The following is an 18,548-nucleotide window of genomic DNA, read 5'->3' as shown; positions in this document are numbered from 1 at the left end:
AATAATGCAATAGGTAAAAGTATCAGACCTCCTTCCCACGTACACACACACACTTCTAGGCTCGCCTGTCCGCTGGATAATTCTCGTCCAACAATGAATATTAAACTAAATGTGCAAGAAATGATCTGCAATGCCTATTGATTGTTTTCATGCGTAATAATTGACATGCCCTTAAAAAAAATTTCATTTGAATAACATTTTGAAACTATCCCCGTATCCCCCTTCCCCCGAAGAGTGAATAACGAAAGAATATCCAATAAAACAAATGACGACGAAAATCGGTACTGGAAAATAATGGTAAAGGGAAAAAACGAAGACGGAATTTTTTGTTAAAGGGAGTGAAAGAAAAAAGTTAGCCGTGCTATATGCTGGGGTAAGCGTGACTAAGATTCTAAATCCAAAGAGAGAAGGACTTGCTTTTGGTCTCATAATCAGTCTATCTCTTGTACACTCAGAGGGCTGCTTTGAACGGCCCCGACATTGCTGAAATGCATGTTAAAATTCAAAATGATTGGAAAATGAAGGAATTTTTTTTATGATGGCACTTTTTACTTTGCGTTTAAATTATATTGCAATGAACTGCATTGTTGCAAACATAAGACATTTCAAACAGACTTGTGCTATGCGTATTGTGTGAGCCATTTTCTTTCCACAAACATACGGATTCACTGGCGCTAGATTTTCGGCGTTTTGTGATTTGTGAATCAAATTTGTGATTTGTGAATCAAAATTTGTGATTTGTGTGATTTGTGAATCAAAATTCTTGAATTCTTCTATGTTGTCGATTGGCATAAAATTTTTATAGAAAAATTAGCTTCTGTAATCAGAAGAAAAAAAAATTAACTAGAAGAGTACATAGTAAATTATTCATTGAAATATATAAAGGACGCCAAATACGCATTTCATACTTTCTGCTCTTGATGATTCATGAGACATTTTGAAATGAATCCATGCGACATTACCATTTGGCGACAAAGGTAACCATGCAGTCTTAGCGCAAGTCGTCTTAAGCTGTTTCATGGTGCACCCCCTCCATACATTTTGAGGTTCAAAATGAAACGTGTTGCTTGCCCGTGAATCGGTTCCATCCTTTATTCAATAGATGTCGCTTACGAAAATTTGCTATAGCCTCGTTTCAGTCATTTGCGCTGCGCCTCTCAACCAATGAAAGCCAACACTACGGAAAGATTTGCGCTATTTACTACTCTGGGCAGTTTAGCTCGGAACCGTCGTATTTTTGTTCATTTCGAATGGGATTCAGATGGTTTTCCTCTGTCTCACAAAATGGATCCTTTTGTCCCTTTCTGCGCTATTTTCATTAAAGTATGTGCAAAATGAATTCGTGAAACGAATTGTCAAATAAATGAATTTCGTTTCAGCTTTGGGTTTTAAATTCAGAAGTCATTTGAGAATAATTTGTACGGAACGATTATGTTTCCTTTGAATATTTCAGAATCTATGTAAATGAAGATTAAATTAACAAAACAGCTTATAATCTTCAGAAATCCAAATGCAGCCAGAATATTGTATCTTTCACTGATTTTCGACATTTAACTTTTATTGCCTTCGTATGTAAGTTCTTTATTTCGATAGGAATGTTGTTCTTAGTTCCGTTTAATGCTACCGATTACACAGGGAGGTAGATATTCGTTATCGGTAAAGATATTCTTATTAAAGGGACCAAAATCTGTAACATCGAAAACTTTTGTGAAATGATTTGGAATCAGATTTAATAAGCCAATTTAGCAACATCTCATATGGTAAAAAGTTTTATCACAGTTACCTATGTTGACATCCATTTGTTCATTGCCCGGTTGCAACAAACTTTGAACGGGCCAAGCAAAAAATACATTCGATGATTATTGTGAGGATCGCAATAAGCTCACCATTTTTTTTTTTTAATCTCAATAATAGGAATAGTTATATGAGTTTCCTGGTTCTCAAGGAGTATCAGTGCGGGTTTTCGGGACTTGGACAGATATGATTGATAAAATGTTTAAATAATTGGAGAAAAGTAGTCTTGTGAAGTGATCTAAACGTTAAAGGTGTTAGAAAAGGATCATAGAAGAAAAGCAATCTAAAGATTAAATCACGTAAAAGTATTGCGTGGTTTCATATATCAAATTATAGATTGAAACTCAGAAATATTTTAATTGATATTTCAATCGTGTATAAACTTCTAATCCAAAAAGAAATGAAAAGAGGAAAATTGCTTCGAGCTCCCAAAACATATTTGCCTGCCCTCTATTAAAATGGTTTTTAATATTATTATTATTCGCATGGATATTTCTTCGATAGGCCATAATATCTTACTATGGTCTTATGACATATATATTTAATAGATTTATTTCATTACATGTATTAAATATGCGTTTAAAATAGTTTTGTCCTTATCAGCAGCACCGAGCTTAGCAACTCTATTTCATATTGTCATAACCGTATTGTATAACAACCAGCTGTGATCCCCCCCCCTCACCATTCTCTTTCCCTACCCCTTCCGAATGTTTCCATTTTCATTTTGTTTCTACCTAAAGTTTGTTAAAATACAAAAATTTTATTGCCCCCCCCCCCCGTTTTGAACGAAATTGAAAACTGTCTTTTCTTTCACTATCATTGCGTTCTTTTTGGCGAGATTTCCGATTGCTGGCTGCATACAACAATAGCCGAGAACAGATTGGATAGGGGATTGAAAAAAGAAGTTAGGGGGATTGCATTTTAAAGGAATAAAACAAAAAAAAAATGGTAGAGGGGTAAGAAGGGATGTTAAGAGACGCGTGTCGTCTGTCACTTTCTCCCTGCCGTGAATACTGCCTTCTGGCGGAGGGCTCGTGCCCCCAGTCACCTGAAGTTATCCCCCGACAGCTGAACAACAAGATCCCCCCCTGCGAAGGCGAGTGGTGAAAATTACCCGGCAGTCTCTTATCCGGCGATTTCTTGAAAAGCTCGGTGCAATTCCTTTTAGTTTGTTCAAGATGTTCGGAACACGAACGCAGTTAGCACTCTCACCAGGTGTCGCTCGCATTTTGGGGTGTCTCTATAGTTAGGTTCATTTTTTTCACCGATTCTTCCCAGATCCCGCTAATACTAGGTTTCTCTATGTCAGAGGCCTTCATAACGATTTTTTTTTAAAAAGAAATTCCTACAGAAACGTTGTTTGATTGCTTGATCCTTCTGAGCGCCATGGGAATCCAAAGAACCTAATTGTTGAATATGTGTGAAATCATTTCTGTGAATCGAAAAATACTCCACGAGAAAAATGTGAATTAAACTAACGAATGTGAATCTAAACCTAAAACCAGTCTTTGTTCACGAAGAAGGCGCATGTTTATTTCGCTATAAAGCAGATGCAGTCCGTTCCCTTTGATTTGTATTATTCCTGCACGTTAAGTGAAGACACGGAATTTGTATCCCCATTCTTGCAAGCTGATGCGTTTTTGTTTCTCAAATCTAGTTTAAGCTGTCCTCGCTCTTGAGTTTTCGAGGCCCTAAAAAATAATCTGGGTGATAAGCGTGAGCCGCTGCAAGTATGAAGTGTAACTTCCTTTGAGGATTTCTCTGCTGTTTAAAAGTTAGTGCTTTTATCAAGATGGCGTAGTGCAATTAACATGCTGACTGCCTCGGGTGACAGCAAAAGTTCGCATCCAATGTAGAATTCGACGCTCGAGTTTAATTTATATCTCCTTGTTTTAACGTGCGCCTAGCAATATCCAGTTAGATATCCTCTACTATTAAGGTATAGCAAAGTAAGTATCTTATTAGATATTGGTCCGAACCACAGACATGTATCATGGCAGCGAAGTCTTAAAATATTTTGAGACTGTTTGCTGATGGAGAAAAGTGCAGTGAATGGAGTAAAGTTTGTGGCAAATGCATCTCGTAGATTGGTGCTTATTTAATACAATTTGCGCTTTCATTCTTTAGGAAATGGTTTTTCAAGAAGACATGGCCAGTAATTTACCATGTAGTATTTTCCATGTAATTGTCCGATGTGTCATCGATTTTTCTTTTGTTGTATAGAAATCTGTTCCTTAATTTTTATCCTAACCTTATCACCTCATCGTGTGAAATCTTGCCCTTAAAAAAATTTCAATTTCTAAAGGCTTGTTGGCAAAGTAATACATTTCTTAAGATGTTTATCCACTGTAATAGTCCCTTCCCATTCAATTATTTCTATAAATTTTTTCTTATCGTTTTTTAAAAATCTGTGTGCGTTATATGTTTTTTATCCACTTCCATTAATTAATCAAACTTACATCAACACTATACAGGGTGTTGCCGAATTCGACCGACAAATTCAGAGGGGTGATAGTAGGCATCAAGAGGATAAAGAATCACCATGCAACATGGGGTCCCAAACGATGTTTAGGGGGTGAAAATCGCAAAAATATAAGGAGTCGGCAAACTTTTGGAAACTGTAAAAAATTAATAAAAAAATAAAAAAAGGTGTTCAACTATGATTTTTTTTTTAATGAAAGCACATTCTTAAAGGCAATTTTTCTTGTGAGTAACATGCCGATTTGATGAAGGGGGTCGTAAATTATTGAAAACGAAAAAGTAGTTTAGAACCCTTATTTGCAAAAATATTAAAACTTTAAGAAAAATAAAAGCTTGAAAATATAAGGAATTTTATACTCTTAAATTTGATATAAGTCTAGTGTGAAAACTGAGGAGGTTTTTAAGATATTCAAGAAAAACTAAAATGTTTGCCGGGAAACATCGCTGCAACATCGTCACCAATGTGTACAGATGGTGTTGCAAAATTCTATTGAAAAATTCTGAGGAGTAATTGTAGGCATCAAGGCGATAAGAATTTTCAAAGAAATATAAACTCGAAAACGACGGTGAAAATTTATTTGCTGGAATGCAGATACAGCATACATTTGCAGCACAGACATTTTAACATAAGAAAGGAGACGATGAGAAACTTTTATAAAAATTGCTCAATGTTGCGGCCGCGAAAGTCATTACACAATCGACACCGACGTTTAAAGGACCACCGGACGCGCTCAAACATACCAGGTGTGTTTGCGATTTCTCCAGCAGCGACGACGGTCCGTGCTACGAGATCTTTCAATGTATTCAAAGGTGTCTGATAAACAAGATATTTTATATGGCCCCAGAAGAATAAATCCAAGGGATTAAGGTCCGGGGAACTTGGAGGCCAATCAACAGGTCCGCCACGTCCCAGGATATGTATCATCTAGTTAGTTACGCACAGAATTCAAAAAATGCGCTGGTGCACCACCATGCATTAACCACATGTTCTTGTGTGCAATGGCCGGTATTTCCTGCAGTAAATCCGGAAGGACGTGCTGCAAGAAAACAAGGTACTTTGCGCTACTGAGGCGTTCGAGCCCTGCATTTGGCCTCGTTATTTTGAAGGATCCTGTCTCCCGCAACCGTCTATTAATATTTGCAAAGGTGCTGTGGTGTGGACAACGCCTACTTGGATATTGCTATTGGTATATTCTTTGTGCTAGCCGTTCATTACCATTCGCTCGGTCTTAAATTAAATGCATATCCGCATATTCGTCATTCGTGAAATCTAACATGTTGTTTGCGAATGAAACTTGTCGACTATCAGTTCTGCACTGCTCTTTAATGAATAATATAAGCTGCTTATATTCCTCGAACGCATGGAAAATTTAGATACGAGAAAACTTCTTCTCGACTACCTTGTTCCAAATCCTTGCATTTTTAGGGCCATTCTCTTCGCCAGGCTAATTGTCTCTTCGATGTCTGTTTTTGCGATTTTCACAGAAAAAACGTCTCCTGCGACCCTATGTTTTATGATAATTTTTAATCTCTTTAATGCCTACTATCACTTCTCTAAATTTACCTTTCGAATTTGGCAACACCCTCTGTAAACATCGGTACCGATGTTGCAGTGATGTTTCCTGGCAAACCTTTTAGTTTTTCTTGAATATCTTAAAACCTCCTCAATTTTCACACTACAGACTTATATCAAATTAAGGAGTATAAAATTCCTTATATTTTCAAGCTTTTATTTTTCTTAAAATTTTAATATTTTTGCAAATAAGGGTTCAAACTACTTTTTCGTTTTCAATAATTTACGACCCCCTGGTTCATCAAATCGGCATGTTACTCACATGAAAAATTGCCTTTAAGAATGTGCTTTCACTTTAAAAAATTTCATAGTTGAAACACCTTTTGTTATTTTTTTATTAATTTTTTATAGTTTTCAAAAGTTAGCCGACTCCTTATATTTTGCAATTTTCACTTTCACCCCATGTTGTATGGGGATTCTTTATCCTCTTGATGCCTACTATCACCCCTTTGAATTTATCGGTTGAATTTGGCAACACCCTGTATAGCATGAGCTGTCGTCATTAAAATATCGTTCAAAGGAAACCGTTCAAGGTATCTGAACAGAAAAAGAAAATTTCCAGATATTTTATTTATTAAATATGTATACATACAGGATGTCCAAAAATAAATGCACCTTTTACGAAAAGAGAAAGAAAAAATATATATATGGCATCTCCTAATGTGATATTAAAATCTTTTATATTCCAAAAAGTAAAATGACATACCAACTTTAAAAAGATTCCATATGAGTGGATAGGTCCTAGCATATGGTCCATTTCCTCCTACACTTGAATCAACATGGATAATGTATGTCGCCTCTTCGCTGAACATTATCTGTCCTTAAAATCATCATTTCCCAGGAAATCCCAATGCATCCACACTGAAGACGATGCGAATTTTTCTACCATCTTCAGCCTATCTCATTCTCAAGGTCTGCGCAAATTGCCGCTTGTGAATGTGGAATTTTAAACATTTACGAAAACGTTATTTGCCGTATCACGAAGTGAGAGAGGGCATGTTTAATCTTTGTTTAAAAGATTAAGTATATTGCCTTACTTATGGTACATAAAGGATTCGAATACCACATTAGCGTACACAAAAACTCTATTGCACAAAAATGAATGTTGCTTTATTTCAAAATTTATAAAGTTTTCATTTTAATGACACCAATTTCATAATCGTGCAAATTTTTCGTCAATAAAAAAAAAGGAATTAAAAAAAAATTACCTAATTTTCAACAGTAGATTACCTTGTTGCCCTGAAATTGAAACCATTTTTATTGTTTCATTAAATATTTAAGCGTTTGATTTTCTTCCATTGTTGAAAGCTAAAGGGGAATTCTATTTAATAACTGCGTAGTTTACAGGATGAATTATTTTAAAAAAAGCGAAGTTACAGCCTTGCGAAATTTATGTCTTTATCAGCGCTGTGATGCTATGGAACTGATCTCCTTAGAAAGGTGCGCAATAAATAGAAATTAAGCAAGGCACAGCTTCAATGTCTGACAATCTTGCGGAATCATGAACTTTTATCTAATCAATGCTCCCTTCGAACAACTGGTAGATAGAGGCGACTATTGTGTGTGTGTGTGTGTGTGTGTGTGTGTGTGTGTGTGTGTGTGTGTGTGTGTGTGTGTGTGTGTGTGTGTGTGTGTGTGTGTGTGTGTGTGTGTGTGTGTGCGTGTGCGTGTGCGTGCTAATAATAACGATAATTTTCTAAAATTATTGTTAAAAATAAAAATTATTTGGATTTGTTAGTACTTTACTTTCCAACATATTGCTCTCGATGCTTTACCTGATATCGGGAATGGGATGATGAATTTAAGAATCTCTGTTACAGCCAAATGATATGTATGGAATTATAGCTTCTAATTAAATTAAGTGATATCAACTATGATTTAAAGAGATGAGTTCTGTCATTGTTTTCGTTTATTTACTGGAAGGAGAAAAGAGAGGGAAATCAGACGCCGATCATGAGTGTTGAAACCTTTCAAGATTCATGTTGGTCACCCTTTCAAAATATTGCATCATTTTCTTCGTAAAAAAAATAATACATTCATTTCGTGCTGTATTGGCGATTAATCGCCAGACTCTGGCTACAGTATTTTCCCCTTGCTGCTCTTTCAGGTAGCATCTTGGGGGGGGGGGGGGTTCTCCGCTCTCATTATTCCCATCTTGCATCTGCTACCACCTATTGTTGTGCTGCATGTGTCCTTTTATAATCGCACCCCGCATGCGCCGATGTGCCACCCAATGTTCGATTTAGGCCATTTTCGAAGCAATGCGGCGGGGTTTTCCAGAAAATCATAATTTCGTTTCTTCAGATAGCAACGAATAATTAAAATTCCCCCTCCTTTCATATGAAGAACAAAATCTTAAGATGCTGTTTATTTATTTTTCTGTATGGTCAACTGTTGCATAATTTCGGAAATTATCTATTCCGTGCAGTTCGATGTATTGCAATGCTTCAATAAAAAGAAGAATTGTTCTTGCATGACAGACATCATTACTTTCGCATAGTTTTTCGTTAGGCATTAGTGAGAATTTATTATAAAGCGTTATGCGTTAGAGCGCTTAGTTAGTTGATTTAAACATCTACTAAAAAAATAACTAATCAGTTATTGTTTTTTGTTATCAGTTATTGTTTGTTATTAATCAATTATTGTTATTTTTGATTATAAAATAAATAACTGATTATTTATTATCAGTTATTTATTAAAATAAATAAATGATTAGTTTGAAAAAATAACTAATCAGTTAGGGCTAGTTAGTAGATGTAAACATCTAAAAATTAACTAATCAATAAAATGCGTCATTTTCGGGGGATCTAAAGAAATAAAATAAATTGATCGGCGATTTCTTTTTTATTGCTTTCATTGCATAAAACTTGGTTATATTGTTCAAATACAGTCCTACGGAAAACAGTATATCTCTTAGGAGTCTTTTTTTTTTCTCTCAATATTCTGTGCTTTTGAAAAGTAGTGTGAAAAAATTCAAGTGGAGATGTTTTGCTACTAATATTTGAAATATCTGAATATATTAAAAGCAGTTAATAAAATTTTTCTTTAATGCGCCTTCAGAACTGCAAGGGTTATGCTGCATTCCACTGAAGTTGATACTTATCTATTATTGAAGTCCGAATCCTGGAATCCAAGCATTTCATTGCGAGTTTAATTGTATGAATGCTGATGAGCGATATCGATGGAAATCAGAATATTGATTTCCCCAATACTTGATCCCGCGAGGCAAATCGTTTGGTTGGGTTTCTTTTCGAAACAAATCTTACTTGCTATGTCCTTTGTGCCTACTTTTGATATACTGCATTTTTTGAAACCGTAAAAATTGAGGTACTTTGCATTAGGTTGACTTTCAATTCGTGTGCTGCACAGTAAGGCTTTTCGTGACTGAATATGTGTGAAAGGAGAGGCAGTCATTGACCAGTCCTGTAGCCACTTTATTCCAAATAAAAATGATTCTTTATGTAATGTTTGTAGCTTAGGAACCTGAAAAATAAAAATGAGGCAGCGGAGCCCCTTTTTTTGAAGCTAGACAACCTGTTTAAGTGGGGTGAGCTATTGTATTTTTATGTACCGTATCCCAAGTATTGGCGTCTGCAGCAGCTGTGATTGGCCGCGCACCGAAGCGTGCCACATTCACTTTGCTATACTTAGCCTACCGGTGGGGTTGCTAGAATTGGCTTGTGATGAAAGCTGTTAATGAGACTCGATCCACCGGCATTTGAATGGAAGGGCCGCGCCGAACGAGTCTTCAAAAGGTTTGTTACAGTATCACTGTCATTCGAAAAAAGGATAATGAATCGAGAAAAAAGCGATGTCAGTTGAATTTAAAACTTAACTTTGCTACGAAATGTAAAATTCGGCAAAAATGACCACTTGTAAAATGGTAATCTTTTCATTTTCATATTATGTGTGAAGACAGGAATACTGTCGTTTCATCGCATCCTTAAGGAATAATAAGGATTTCTTTCTCCTTCGCGCATCACTGTTTTTAACGTGTTAAATAACCACGCTCGAAAATGGAGGACCGGCAGTACCTACTGAGTCCTGTGATATTTTAATCAAATTTCCAATGAAACATTCAGCCGTATCATTCTTCGAAAGTGCTGACGCGTTGGGGGATGTAGAAATTTCTGGGTTGGAAATAATGTGAATAAACTCTATCTAAATTTTGTCCGGAGAGAAATATCAGAGAACAGTGCTAATGCCATTTTCCCGGAATTCTGTTCCACGCTATCTGGAGGCCATTCAACTGATTGAAAGTGTCCTCTCTTGTTGCACGAGTTGATGCAAAGAGCCCTGTCCTAAAACCACCTTAAGGAAATCAGAACTCGATTGCAAAAACGGGGTCTGTTATAGGCATCGAACCATCTCGAAAGCATTTATTCAGAAATTCGTGTTTTGCAATGCTTATAACTGTCAGTGCTTAACGACATTTAATTCTTTTATGTAATTTAGAACAGAAAGTATATTTTGACTTGTTATCGAAATAACTTAGATGTTACACTTTCCTTCTAATAAATGCCTTCATTAGAAAAAGAAGCTTCCGGTTTTAAGCGTTTTTCTACTTCCGCAAAAATATTTTGAACGAATTTCAATTACTAAGTGTGTAATTTCTTTGTTAAACAATGGCGATTCCAATACACGTTGAATAAGTTTGATGGATAGATATTATGTATGTAAGACGAACGGCAATGCATATTTCAAATTTTGTGTAAAGGCCAATCAGTATGCTTGCCTTTGTTGAAACAAATTCATCTGAAGAGCTGTTTGCATTATGCAAGCATTGCATTGTGAGATTGAAAACAAGCTATTTTATATTATGCGATCCTTTGACTATTTTGTCTATCGACTTCCAGTGATGGGCTAAGAGCCTCATCTCAAAAAGTGGAGGTTGTTCACGGGGAATGAGAGTAAGCCTTCCGGAGCAACTGTTATTTTAATCTTTATTTGTTATTCTTTCTGCAGAATTATGAGGGATGTGTACGCTTCTGATTCGGATCTCACAATATGTTTGACGAGTATGAGGTTGTCGAATTTTTCTCTTTTCAGCATCATCGGAATCGATCCGTTTGCACATTCCCCCGGTACCCCTTAATCACCCTCTCAGTTTCTTTCTCCCTTCTTGCAGGCGAACCATAAAACTGCTACTTCAAATCGAACACCCCCCTTACGCGTGCCCGATTCTTCCCCTTCGCCATCCTTATTAACACGACCGCCCCTCTCCCCAATCTTAATTCCCATTCTCAACAGAAATACGTGCGCAAGGCCGCTGTTGGCGGTCGCCAAGGTAGTTGCATCACCTGCGATTCGGCAACCCTGCCCTTCCCGCTGTCTTCATCTCTTCGCCGCTCAGTTGCTCTTCGTTCGTGCCACTCTCAGGATTACAGTATTTGCTCGTCATCGCACTGCAATGCTGTCATTGCGCCGCGTGTTGTTATGCCCCTGAAACGAGTCATAATGCGTGCCGGTGTACCTTGGTCAATTCTACTATTCAAACATGGATTTTCGGGAGATTTTCTGCTCGCCTCCTAGTTGGAATTAGACTTTCAAAAGTGCTGCCCTGTGGATCTTATCTATTTTTCATTTTTTTCCCCCCGCATTGCTGCCGCCGATTTTGTGTGTGTGTGTGTGTTTTCTTTTTCATTATGAAGAAGAGAAGCGGTGCGGAACGCAATGTTTCGCCCTGCCCTTCCGGTCTGATGCCGGACATGTCGGTCGACGACGAAAAGACCTGTGCTTTCAAAGATGTGCGATGGTGGTGCCGGACTCAATGTAAGTTATTGAATTTCGGTGTGTTGTGACATAACTTAACATTATTTATTTCGGTGTGTGCTTGTCATACAGCTTGTTTCATTTGTTCCTGTGGGAAGTATTATCCAAGATTAGGTTTACATTTCCTTTACAAAAATGTACCAAACATTGGGGAAGATGTCTGACAATTGAAATTTATATTGTCTTCTGAATAAAATTTATTCAAGTGTGATTGAGCATTTGCAAGCCAATAAGATTTGTTTTTGTCTGTGATAATGCTACGAGATGCTTGTATAGTTATACCGTTATGTATGGGTAAAAATCGTGTTACTAACATTGAAACCGCAGGTAAACGTTTACTATTTGGTTTAAGTGAGAGGTTTTAGTTTTAAAAAGGGAACATGTTATAAATAGAAACTTTCTTCTTGGTTAATTTTCTACACAGAATCAAGCTTATTAAGAATCCATCCCTCCATCGTAAATCTTTCATATGAATTTTAAGTGTCTTTTGTGGAAAGTTATCTTCAGGTTTTCTTTTGGGACTTTTAGTGTTATTTTGTATTATACGCTATATTCCTTTCATTATCTAGAGAAAGCAGCGCTAATGTGCAACTTGTACTATCGCATGCTTTTGATTGTTTGCATCGTATTAACTTACTGAAAAGTAGATTCAGTATAATTTTATTTTGCATCTCCATAAAAACGGATTGAAAGAAAATCATTAAATGAACATAACAGTATCACTAATTATTTAGAATCTATTTATCGGAAGTAATTACATTAATGATATAATTCTTAAAATGTCACGGATCAAAGTGGGTGCTTTTAATTTATTTTCCTTTGTGTATTGAAATTATGTTCTTGCATCCCCGTTACTCAGGCGTTGCATTTCGAAACATGCACTTCCAAATCGTCGGTATTGGCGCATTGCAGTCAAGACGGCTCTTTCGCCTGCTGTCGGTAATAAGAATGCTGCCTTTACTCTGCCATCATTTATTTCGAGTATCCTGCATGCATTGTTTACTGACCTCTAATCCTGCATTTCGATTGAGTGCGTGCCTGAACAAGATTCGTCTTGTTACTTTCGAAATATTGCCGGAAACTGATCCGAAGTAATTGAAGAAAAGAATGTTTTTCCGTCTTTGTGTAACGACCGCGGGTCATCTGCTGTCTTTTGTAATCTTGCGTTCCTGTTCCTGGTGCATCCCTCTCCCCTTTCCAAGGTGCTGCACGTGATCATTCGAATCGCCGATGCTTGTCCTGAGGTCGTCGATTGTTTTCATTCGTTCCTTCCTTTTGTTTTATTGCTGACTTTCATTGCACGTGCTTGTGTTTTGATGATAAGTTGTTGCACATGAGGAAGTTGCAGCGCCTGTCTGTTTTTGCACAAGCAGGATCTTCCCTTGATTTTCGTTGCTTTGTCATGAGATGCTGCAGTTGCTTTTACATGCTGAAAATTCAAAACCGACTTTTTTTTTCTTTCTTTTTTTTAATGCCGTAATTATTAAGTACAGAAAAGTGATTATTTGCTTCATCCGTAAATATATTCATATTTGGACTGATCTGAAAATAGCAGCTTTTCTGCTTTTAAAAAATTCGTTAAAAAGAAAAAAGTTAAAAAAAAATCTTTAACAATATGCCACAAACGATCATTTAAAGGGCGGTTTATTTGCTATAACCTATCAGCACATATTTTAAAGTATGTAACTAGAAGATTTGAGAATAATGTGTTTTTGAATGACACTTCAAAGGAGAGGACATCATTTTCGCTACGATTTATTGATATTTGAAAAATGCCTAGTTTGGAAAATTGTCGTAATTTAAGTTATATTCATTCATTAACTAAGAAGAGCTATGTTTTGTGATCTGTGGCTTATGTCTATTTAGCATAGATTTATAAAGTTTTTGAAATTTTGTAGAACTTGATGATTTTCATACTTGTCTCTCTGCAATGTATTTTCAAAATCTTTAAGCTTTAAAGAAAGAGAGGAAAAAAAAAAGAAAATGATGAGTACGGTTTATACATAGTAATCCTGCCCACATCAAATTGCCTTAGGCAGCGTGTTAAATTTCAAGTTGTTAACTAATGGGGTTGTTGGTCCATTACATTGATACATATTTCGGTTTATTAATAACCTGGTTACAGTGGCTAGCATTAAAAAAATGTATGAGAAAATGTCGCAGATCTTAAGTGTTCATTTCGCGAGTGATATATTTAAATGTTTTAATGATCTTTATTTTTGTGCAGAAAAATTATTGGCTGACGTAATTTTTATGTGATATGGCAACAAAGAAATGAACTTCAAACATATACAAATAAAGTAATTTTAGAATATTTTTATTTTCTTGTATATGCAATGACTTAAATCAATGCAATTCGGTTTTGTGATCTTGTGATTACAACTATAGTTCCACGTCAAATTTCTGTTTCGGTCAGCTAGGAAAAAAGTCTTACAAACACATATTCGCATATAAAAATGCTAGATTCATGTCGAAGATCTATATTTTGTAGCTGCACTTTGCCTTCTCTTTTGTTTCTGATACAAAGTGTTTACGAGACCATTATTGACGAGTAAGCGACAAAGTCTAGAGGAGACCACGCCCTCTGGTTTTAAATCAATCTTGCTTTAAAACTCGTCTTTTTTTTTTTTTTTTTTTAATTCGGTTTTTTTCGTTACTCGCTAAATAACTCCATACTGTTGAGCCCTATTTTTTTATTTGCTTGTCAAAGAAACAAATATGAATTTCCTGTGAATTTGCAGATAAAAGTACTTTGACATTAAATGCGTTTCTAATACTTTTTTTTAGATTTTTAAATTTAAGAGTATGAAATATAAAGTTTTAATCCATTGTCTGTGAATTTTGATGTATTCTGCTTTAATCAAATTTTCTTAACTTTTATTGCGTTTATGTAAAACACACATTAAATTTCCTGAGCTGTATAGATTTTTTTTTTTTTTTAACTCCGTCGCTCCGTCGTTTCTCCATTAGCCGGTCCATACCACGATTTTTTTTTTTATATTTATAGTTGGATGGTCTTTGGCTGCTTGCTTCTTTTTTTCGATACCGTCGGAAGTGTGCGCCGGCGTTGCAGTTTCTTGGCGATATGGATGATATCGTCCTAACTATTAAATATATATTAATGTGGTGATCGTTCTTTTGAATTAAAATCATTTTAACAAATGTTCAGTGAAAGTTCGCAAAGTTCATACATATGCGATCTCATTTATTGCATTGCTGCAAACTACTTTTTGACCTTGTGTTTGCTATTTTATATGCATTTAAAAAATGTTGAGGGACATGTAAAGCATGTTTAAAAGGGTTCAGATAAGATTAAGCTTTTGTCCTGTGCATCTTTACGTTTTTTTTTCTTTTCAATTATATTAGTTTTTTAAAAAATTATATTAGGCAAATCTGTTTTCATTAATTTCAGAATTCGCATAACATAAGCATTATTTGTAAGGATGCATCTGTGTTGTTCTATGATTGTAGAATGTAATATATTGCTTTAGAACTGGTTTTTGAACTTATTTCAAATTAAGATGAGATTGTTTAGAAGGACTGGAAGTAGGCTTTCTAGCGAACATATATGTAAATGGAATTTAAACCTTTTATTTGTTAATAATATTTTTATATGCAAATGAAAAAGTTTTAGGATGTTAAATAAAATGAAAATTTAATTGACTTATAAGTATAAAGGTAAATGCGATTTTTTTTTTAATGATTGCTTCTCGAGACAGTACTATTCCCTTCGCACCGAATTCACGTGTTTTTGAAATGTTGTTCCTCTCATCGTAATTTTTTAAAGTAATTATATGAGTTATGGATTTCTGATATGCACTGAAAACTGTATCTATTTTAGATTTCGATTTTATTCTAACAGTTAAGCATCCACATGCATTACATGCAAAATTTCAGCACAATGCTGTTACAAATTTCTTAAAAAGTCATAAATTGTGTCCAGGTTTATTTAAATGCGTTTTGATTGTCAATAATGAAAAATGTGATGAAATGAATTATAAATTATAATATATGGTACTATTAATTTTAAAAAAATGCATTAAATATTTTTATATTATTCAGTTAAAAGGGTTTACTTATAGGTAATGCAGCTATATTTCAATATGCATGTATTCAAAATTTCATCGCTTCGTCAGTCATTTAGATGCTTTTTATTAACTCACTTTCTGCTCTATCTGTGGGATGCAAATTTTGCAATCGATTAGCCAATGAGCTGGAAACTTAGAATTTTAAACATGGGCTCAGAACTGCAAATGCAATATTAACTCGCTTTGTGTGTCTGTTCGATACACATTTTAGAATCAATTAAAAACTAATTACCGACAGACAGCGCCATGTCACTTTTTGGGAAGTTAATTTAAAATCGATTGCAAAATTTCACACACTTACAAGATTTTTTTTTTTTAAATATTATTTGAATAAAAAATTTTGTCACATTTTTAAAACGGACGGACTGAAAAGTTTTAAATAATTTCTGCTACCCTCATATAGATTCCTAGCCCCTAGGCGTGAAAATTTGTGTTGATGTTCTTAATTCTTAAGGTCTAAAACTGCTCACAATTTTTAATATTCTCTCTTACCGTTTACCAAAATTCCGACGGTTTACTGTGTTTACATATTTTTAAAAAGTAAAATTTTTCCTTGTCTGATAATATTGCTACCGTTAAATGAGTAGTTTTAATTCATTGTTTTTATTCAAAGTGTCTAAGTGAATGGATTTTTTCGAAATGGCACAAAACAGAAATCATCTGTTGTGCCGGAAAATGAAGATTTTTGTCTGCTCTAGACGAGCCATAAAATGCTTTATCGCAATGGATAGAACTCGCCAGTTTAGTGGATTTCCCCATCGGGTGAAATGTAACTGATAACAGCTCTCTCGGCTGGAAACGGAAAATTGGTAAATCATTTCATCAGATATCGTGGATATGGTATCGAAATAGTCTGCATTTGTGTCGACGATATCGGAAACGCATTGAATAAAATAAAAAAAGAAAGAACACTGCGATATCTAGTGATTATTATTATCTTGAATTTTCTGCCTACAGCGAAGACGTGTTACTCTTTTATAATGAACAATTCATTTGCCTCCTTTGAAACTTCTCTCTCTCTCAGCAGCGATTTCGTACATATTTTGTTAAAAATGGACGATGAAGAACATTAATGAATTTATTCACTTCATAAGGCTGCACGTCCAGGTGTTGACAATCATCGCTGCCGTTTAGTGCCCCTTCCCTGAAGATTGCGCTACTCGGTTGGCCGCTGACCCATTTTCGCACCCCTCCCGCCAGCCGGCGAGCAACTCTTAAAATTCTAGGCCGCAGATTCGAGTTTTTGTGGAAAGATGCGCGTCCCGAACGTGATTCACTCCCGTAGAAATAGAAAGTTCGTCCCGCTCCTGATAAAGACATCTGTTCCTTCAGGTCGGAATAATTGACTGATTCGCTCACTCATTCGCCGATAGGATTGTCTTCACCATCTCGGATAACGTAGTGTTTTGAAATCTGTCAGGCTGCTGAATCGTTAAATAAACCACTCGGTGTCTGTCTACCTGTGGTTGGAAAATTCCTCAGTTAGATTAATATCGTTGAAACAAAAAGTTCATCACAAATTCGATTAAAATTATTTGTGACGCCTGTTTTTTGTGACTTGAAAACGGCAAAAATCCCTTTTTCTTATTTCTTTAACTTTTCATCACAGGTTTTTCTTTGGTTGTATGAAACAGGTTAATAAAAAGAGGAAATAATTTTGAGTCATCATATGATTATCTCGCCGAATTTCAATCGATGTTTTTTGGGAGGGCGGGAGTGGGGAGGGGATTAGGATTTTTGGGCATTTGTCTCGGATGCGTCGATGTTTTGTCGGTGTTTCTATTCCTAGTACAGTACAGGAGCGGAGATATTTTCGGGCTGCGCCAATAAGTCTCTCCTATTAAATTCCAGCTCTTTTTTTAAATGAATGCTTTGTGTATTATTTCTCCGAAAATATTCACAATGAAGTGCAAGTGTATCTCTCCGCTTCAGCACGAAAGTTTCTGGCTTAGGTTTCGCAGTGATTCGCTGTTAAATATTTCATTTTAGTTATTTGTGCTTGCTTCATATCATCAACTGAGAATCTTTTTATTAACAGGAACACAATAAAGTTTCCAATAAAGTTTTGTAAGGTTTCTTCGTAGCAATAATGATGCGAAATTAAAATATTTATCATTTTTTGAAAAATAACACAAAAGCATAATTTGCTTTTTTTTTTTGTAGCTCATAATTTATGGAAATATTCGCTTGCTTAATTTACATTTGCTTTGATTTTATAATGATCAGATAAGTGCTTACGGTCATTCGTTTGATCGGAATTAAAATGTCATATATATACATAATATGCGAGCCCAATCCCATAAATGAATAATATAGTTTAGAGCATAGATAATTTTATATGTATATGTTTTTCGTTGCTGTAGCGCGTTGTTTTGCATTTGTTCTTTTAATCAGTGCTGCTGCATCAGATGAATGGTGCGGACCTTTTCCATAAACCGCTTTGCATATTAATTCGGTTTGTAATAAGTTCGGGATCGAACACCATTTATCGACTTATTTCAGTTATTAGCCTTCTTACTCTTGAGTCGTATCTGAATGGATAAAATGTACGTTTGGCAGTATTTATAGATTGCGGTACTTTAATACTGTTAATATTCGATTCAGTGTTATTAAAAATTTTTGGTAATGGTTATGGGTTATTTACTGTTGATATGCTGATTTAGAGAAAGATTAAAATAGAACTGAAAGCTAGATTAAAATATTTACAATTTCACTTGATTAAAATGCATATAATATTGACCTTACCAGAAAAATGGCACTTTGACTTGATTTGTTTTCTTCCTTTCATTTAATTAGATTCTCAGCTTATAACATGCATTCAAAATGTAGCCCTTCCAGTT

The 18,548-nt window shown here is 35.3% G+C and overlaps 1 protein-coding gene across 6 annotated transcripts in view; it reads left to right on the top strand.

Annotated features, from left to right (window-relative positions):
* LOC129963496 (protein spitz-like) overlaps positions 1-18,548 on the top strand; it is a 145,780-nt gene that overhangs the window by 105,827 nt on the left and 21,405 nt on the right. The window contains exon 4 of one of the 6 annotated variants that reach the window (XM_056077914.1): positions 11,500-11,620. The exons of 4 other annotated variants lie outside the window; for them this stretch is intronic. In XM_056077914.1, the coding sequence (XP_055933889.1) occupies positions 11,548-11,620 (73 nt within the window). In that variant the 5' untranslated portion in view covers positions 11,500-11,547. Of the gene's footprint in view, positions 1-11,202; positions 11,621-18,548 lie in introns of those variants that run through there. One more of the 6 variants, XM_056077913.1, reaches the window with a different exon arrangement.

Source organism: Argiope bruennichi, chromosome 3 (assembly GCF_947563725.1).
Source record: "Argiope bruennichi chromosome 3, qqArgBrue1.1, whole genome shotgun sequence".
Classification (NCBI taxonomy): domain Eukaryota; kingdom Metazoa; phylum Arthropoda; class Arachnida; order Araneae; family Araneidae; genus Argiope; species Argiope bruennichi.
Note: the sequence above shows the minus strand (reverse complement) of the source record. Positions and strands in the feature narration are given on the sequence as shown.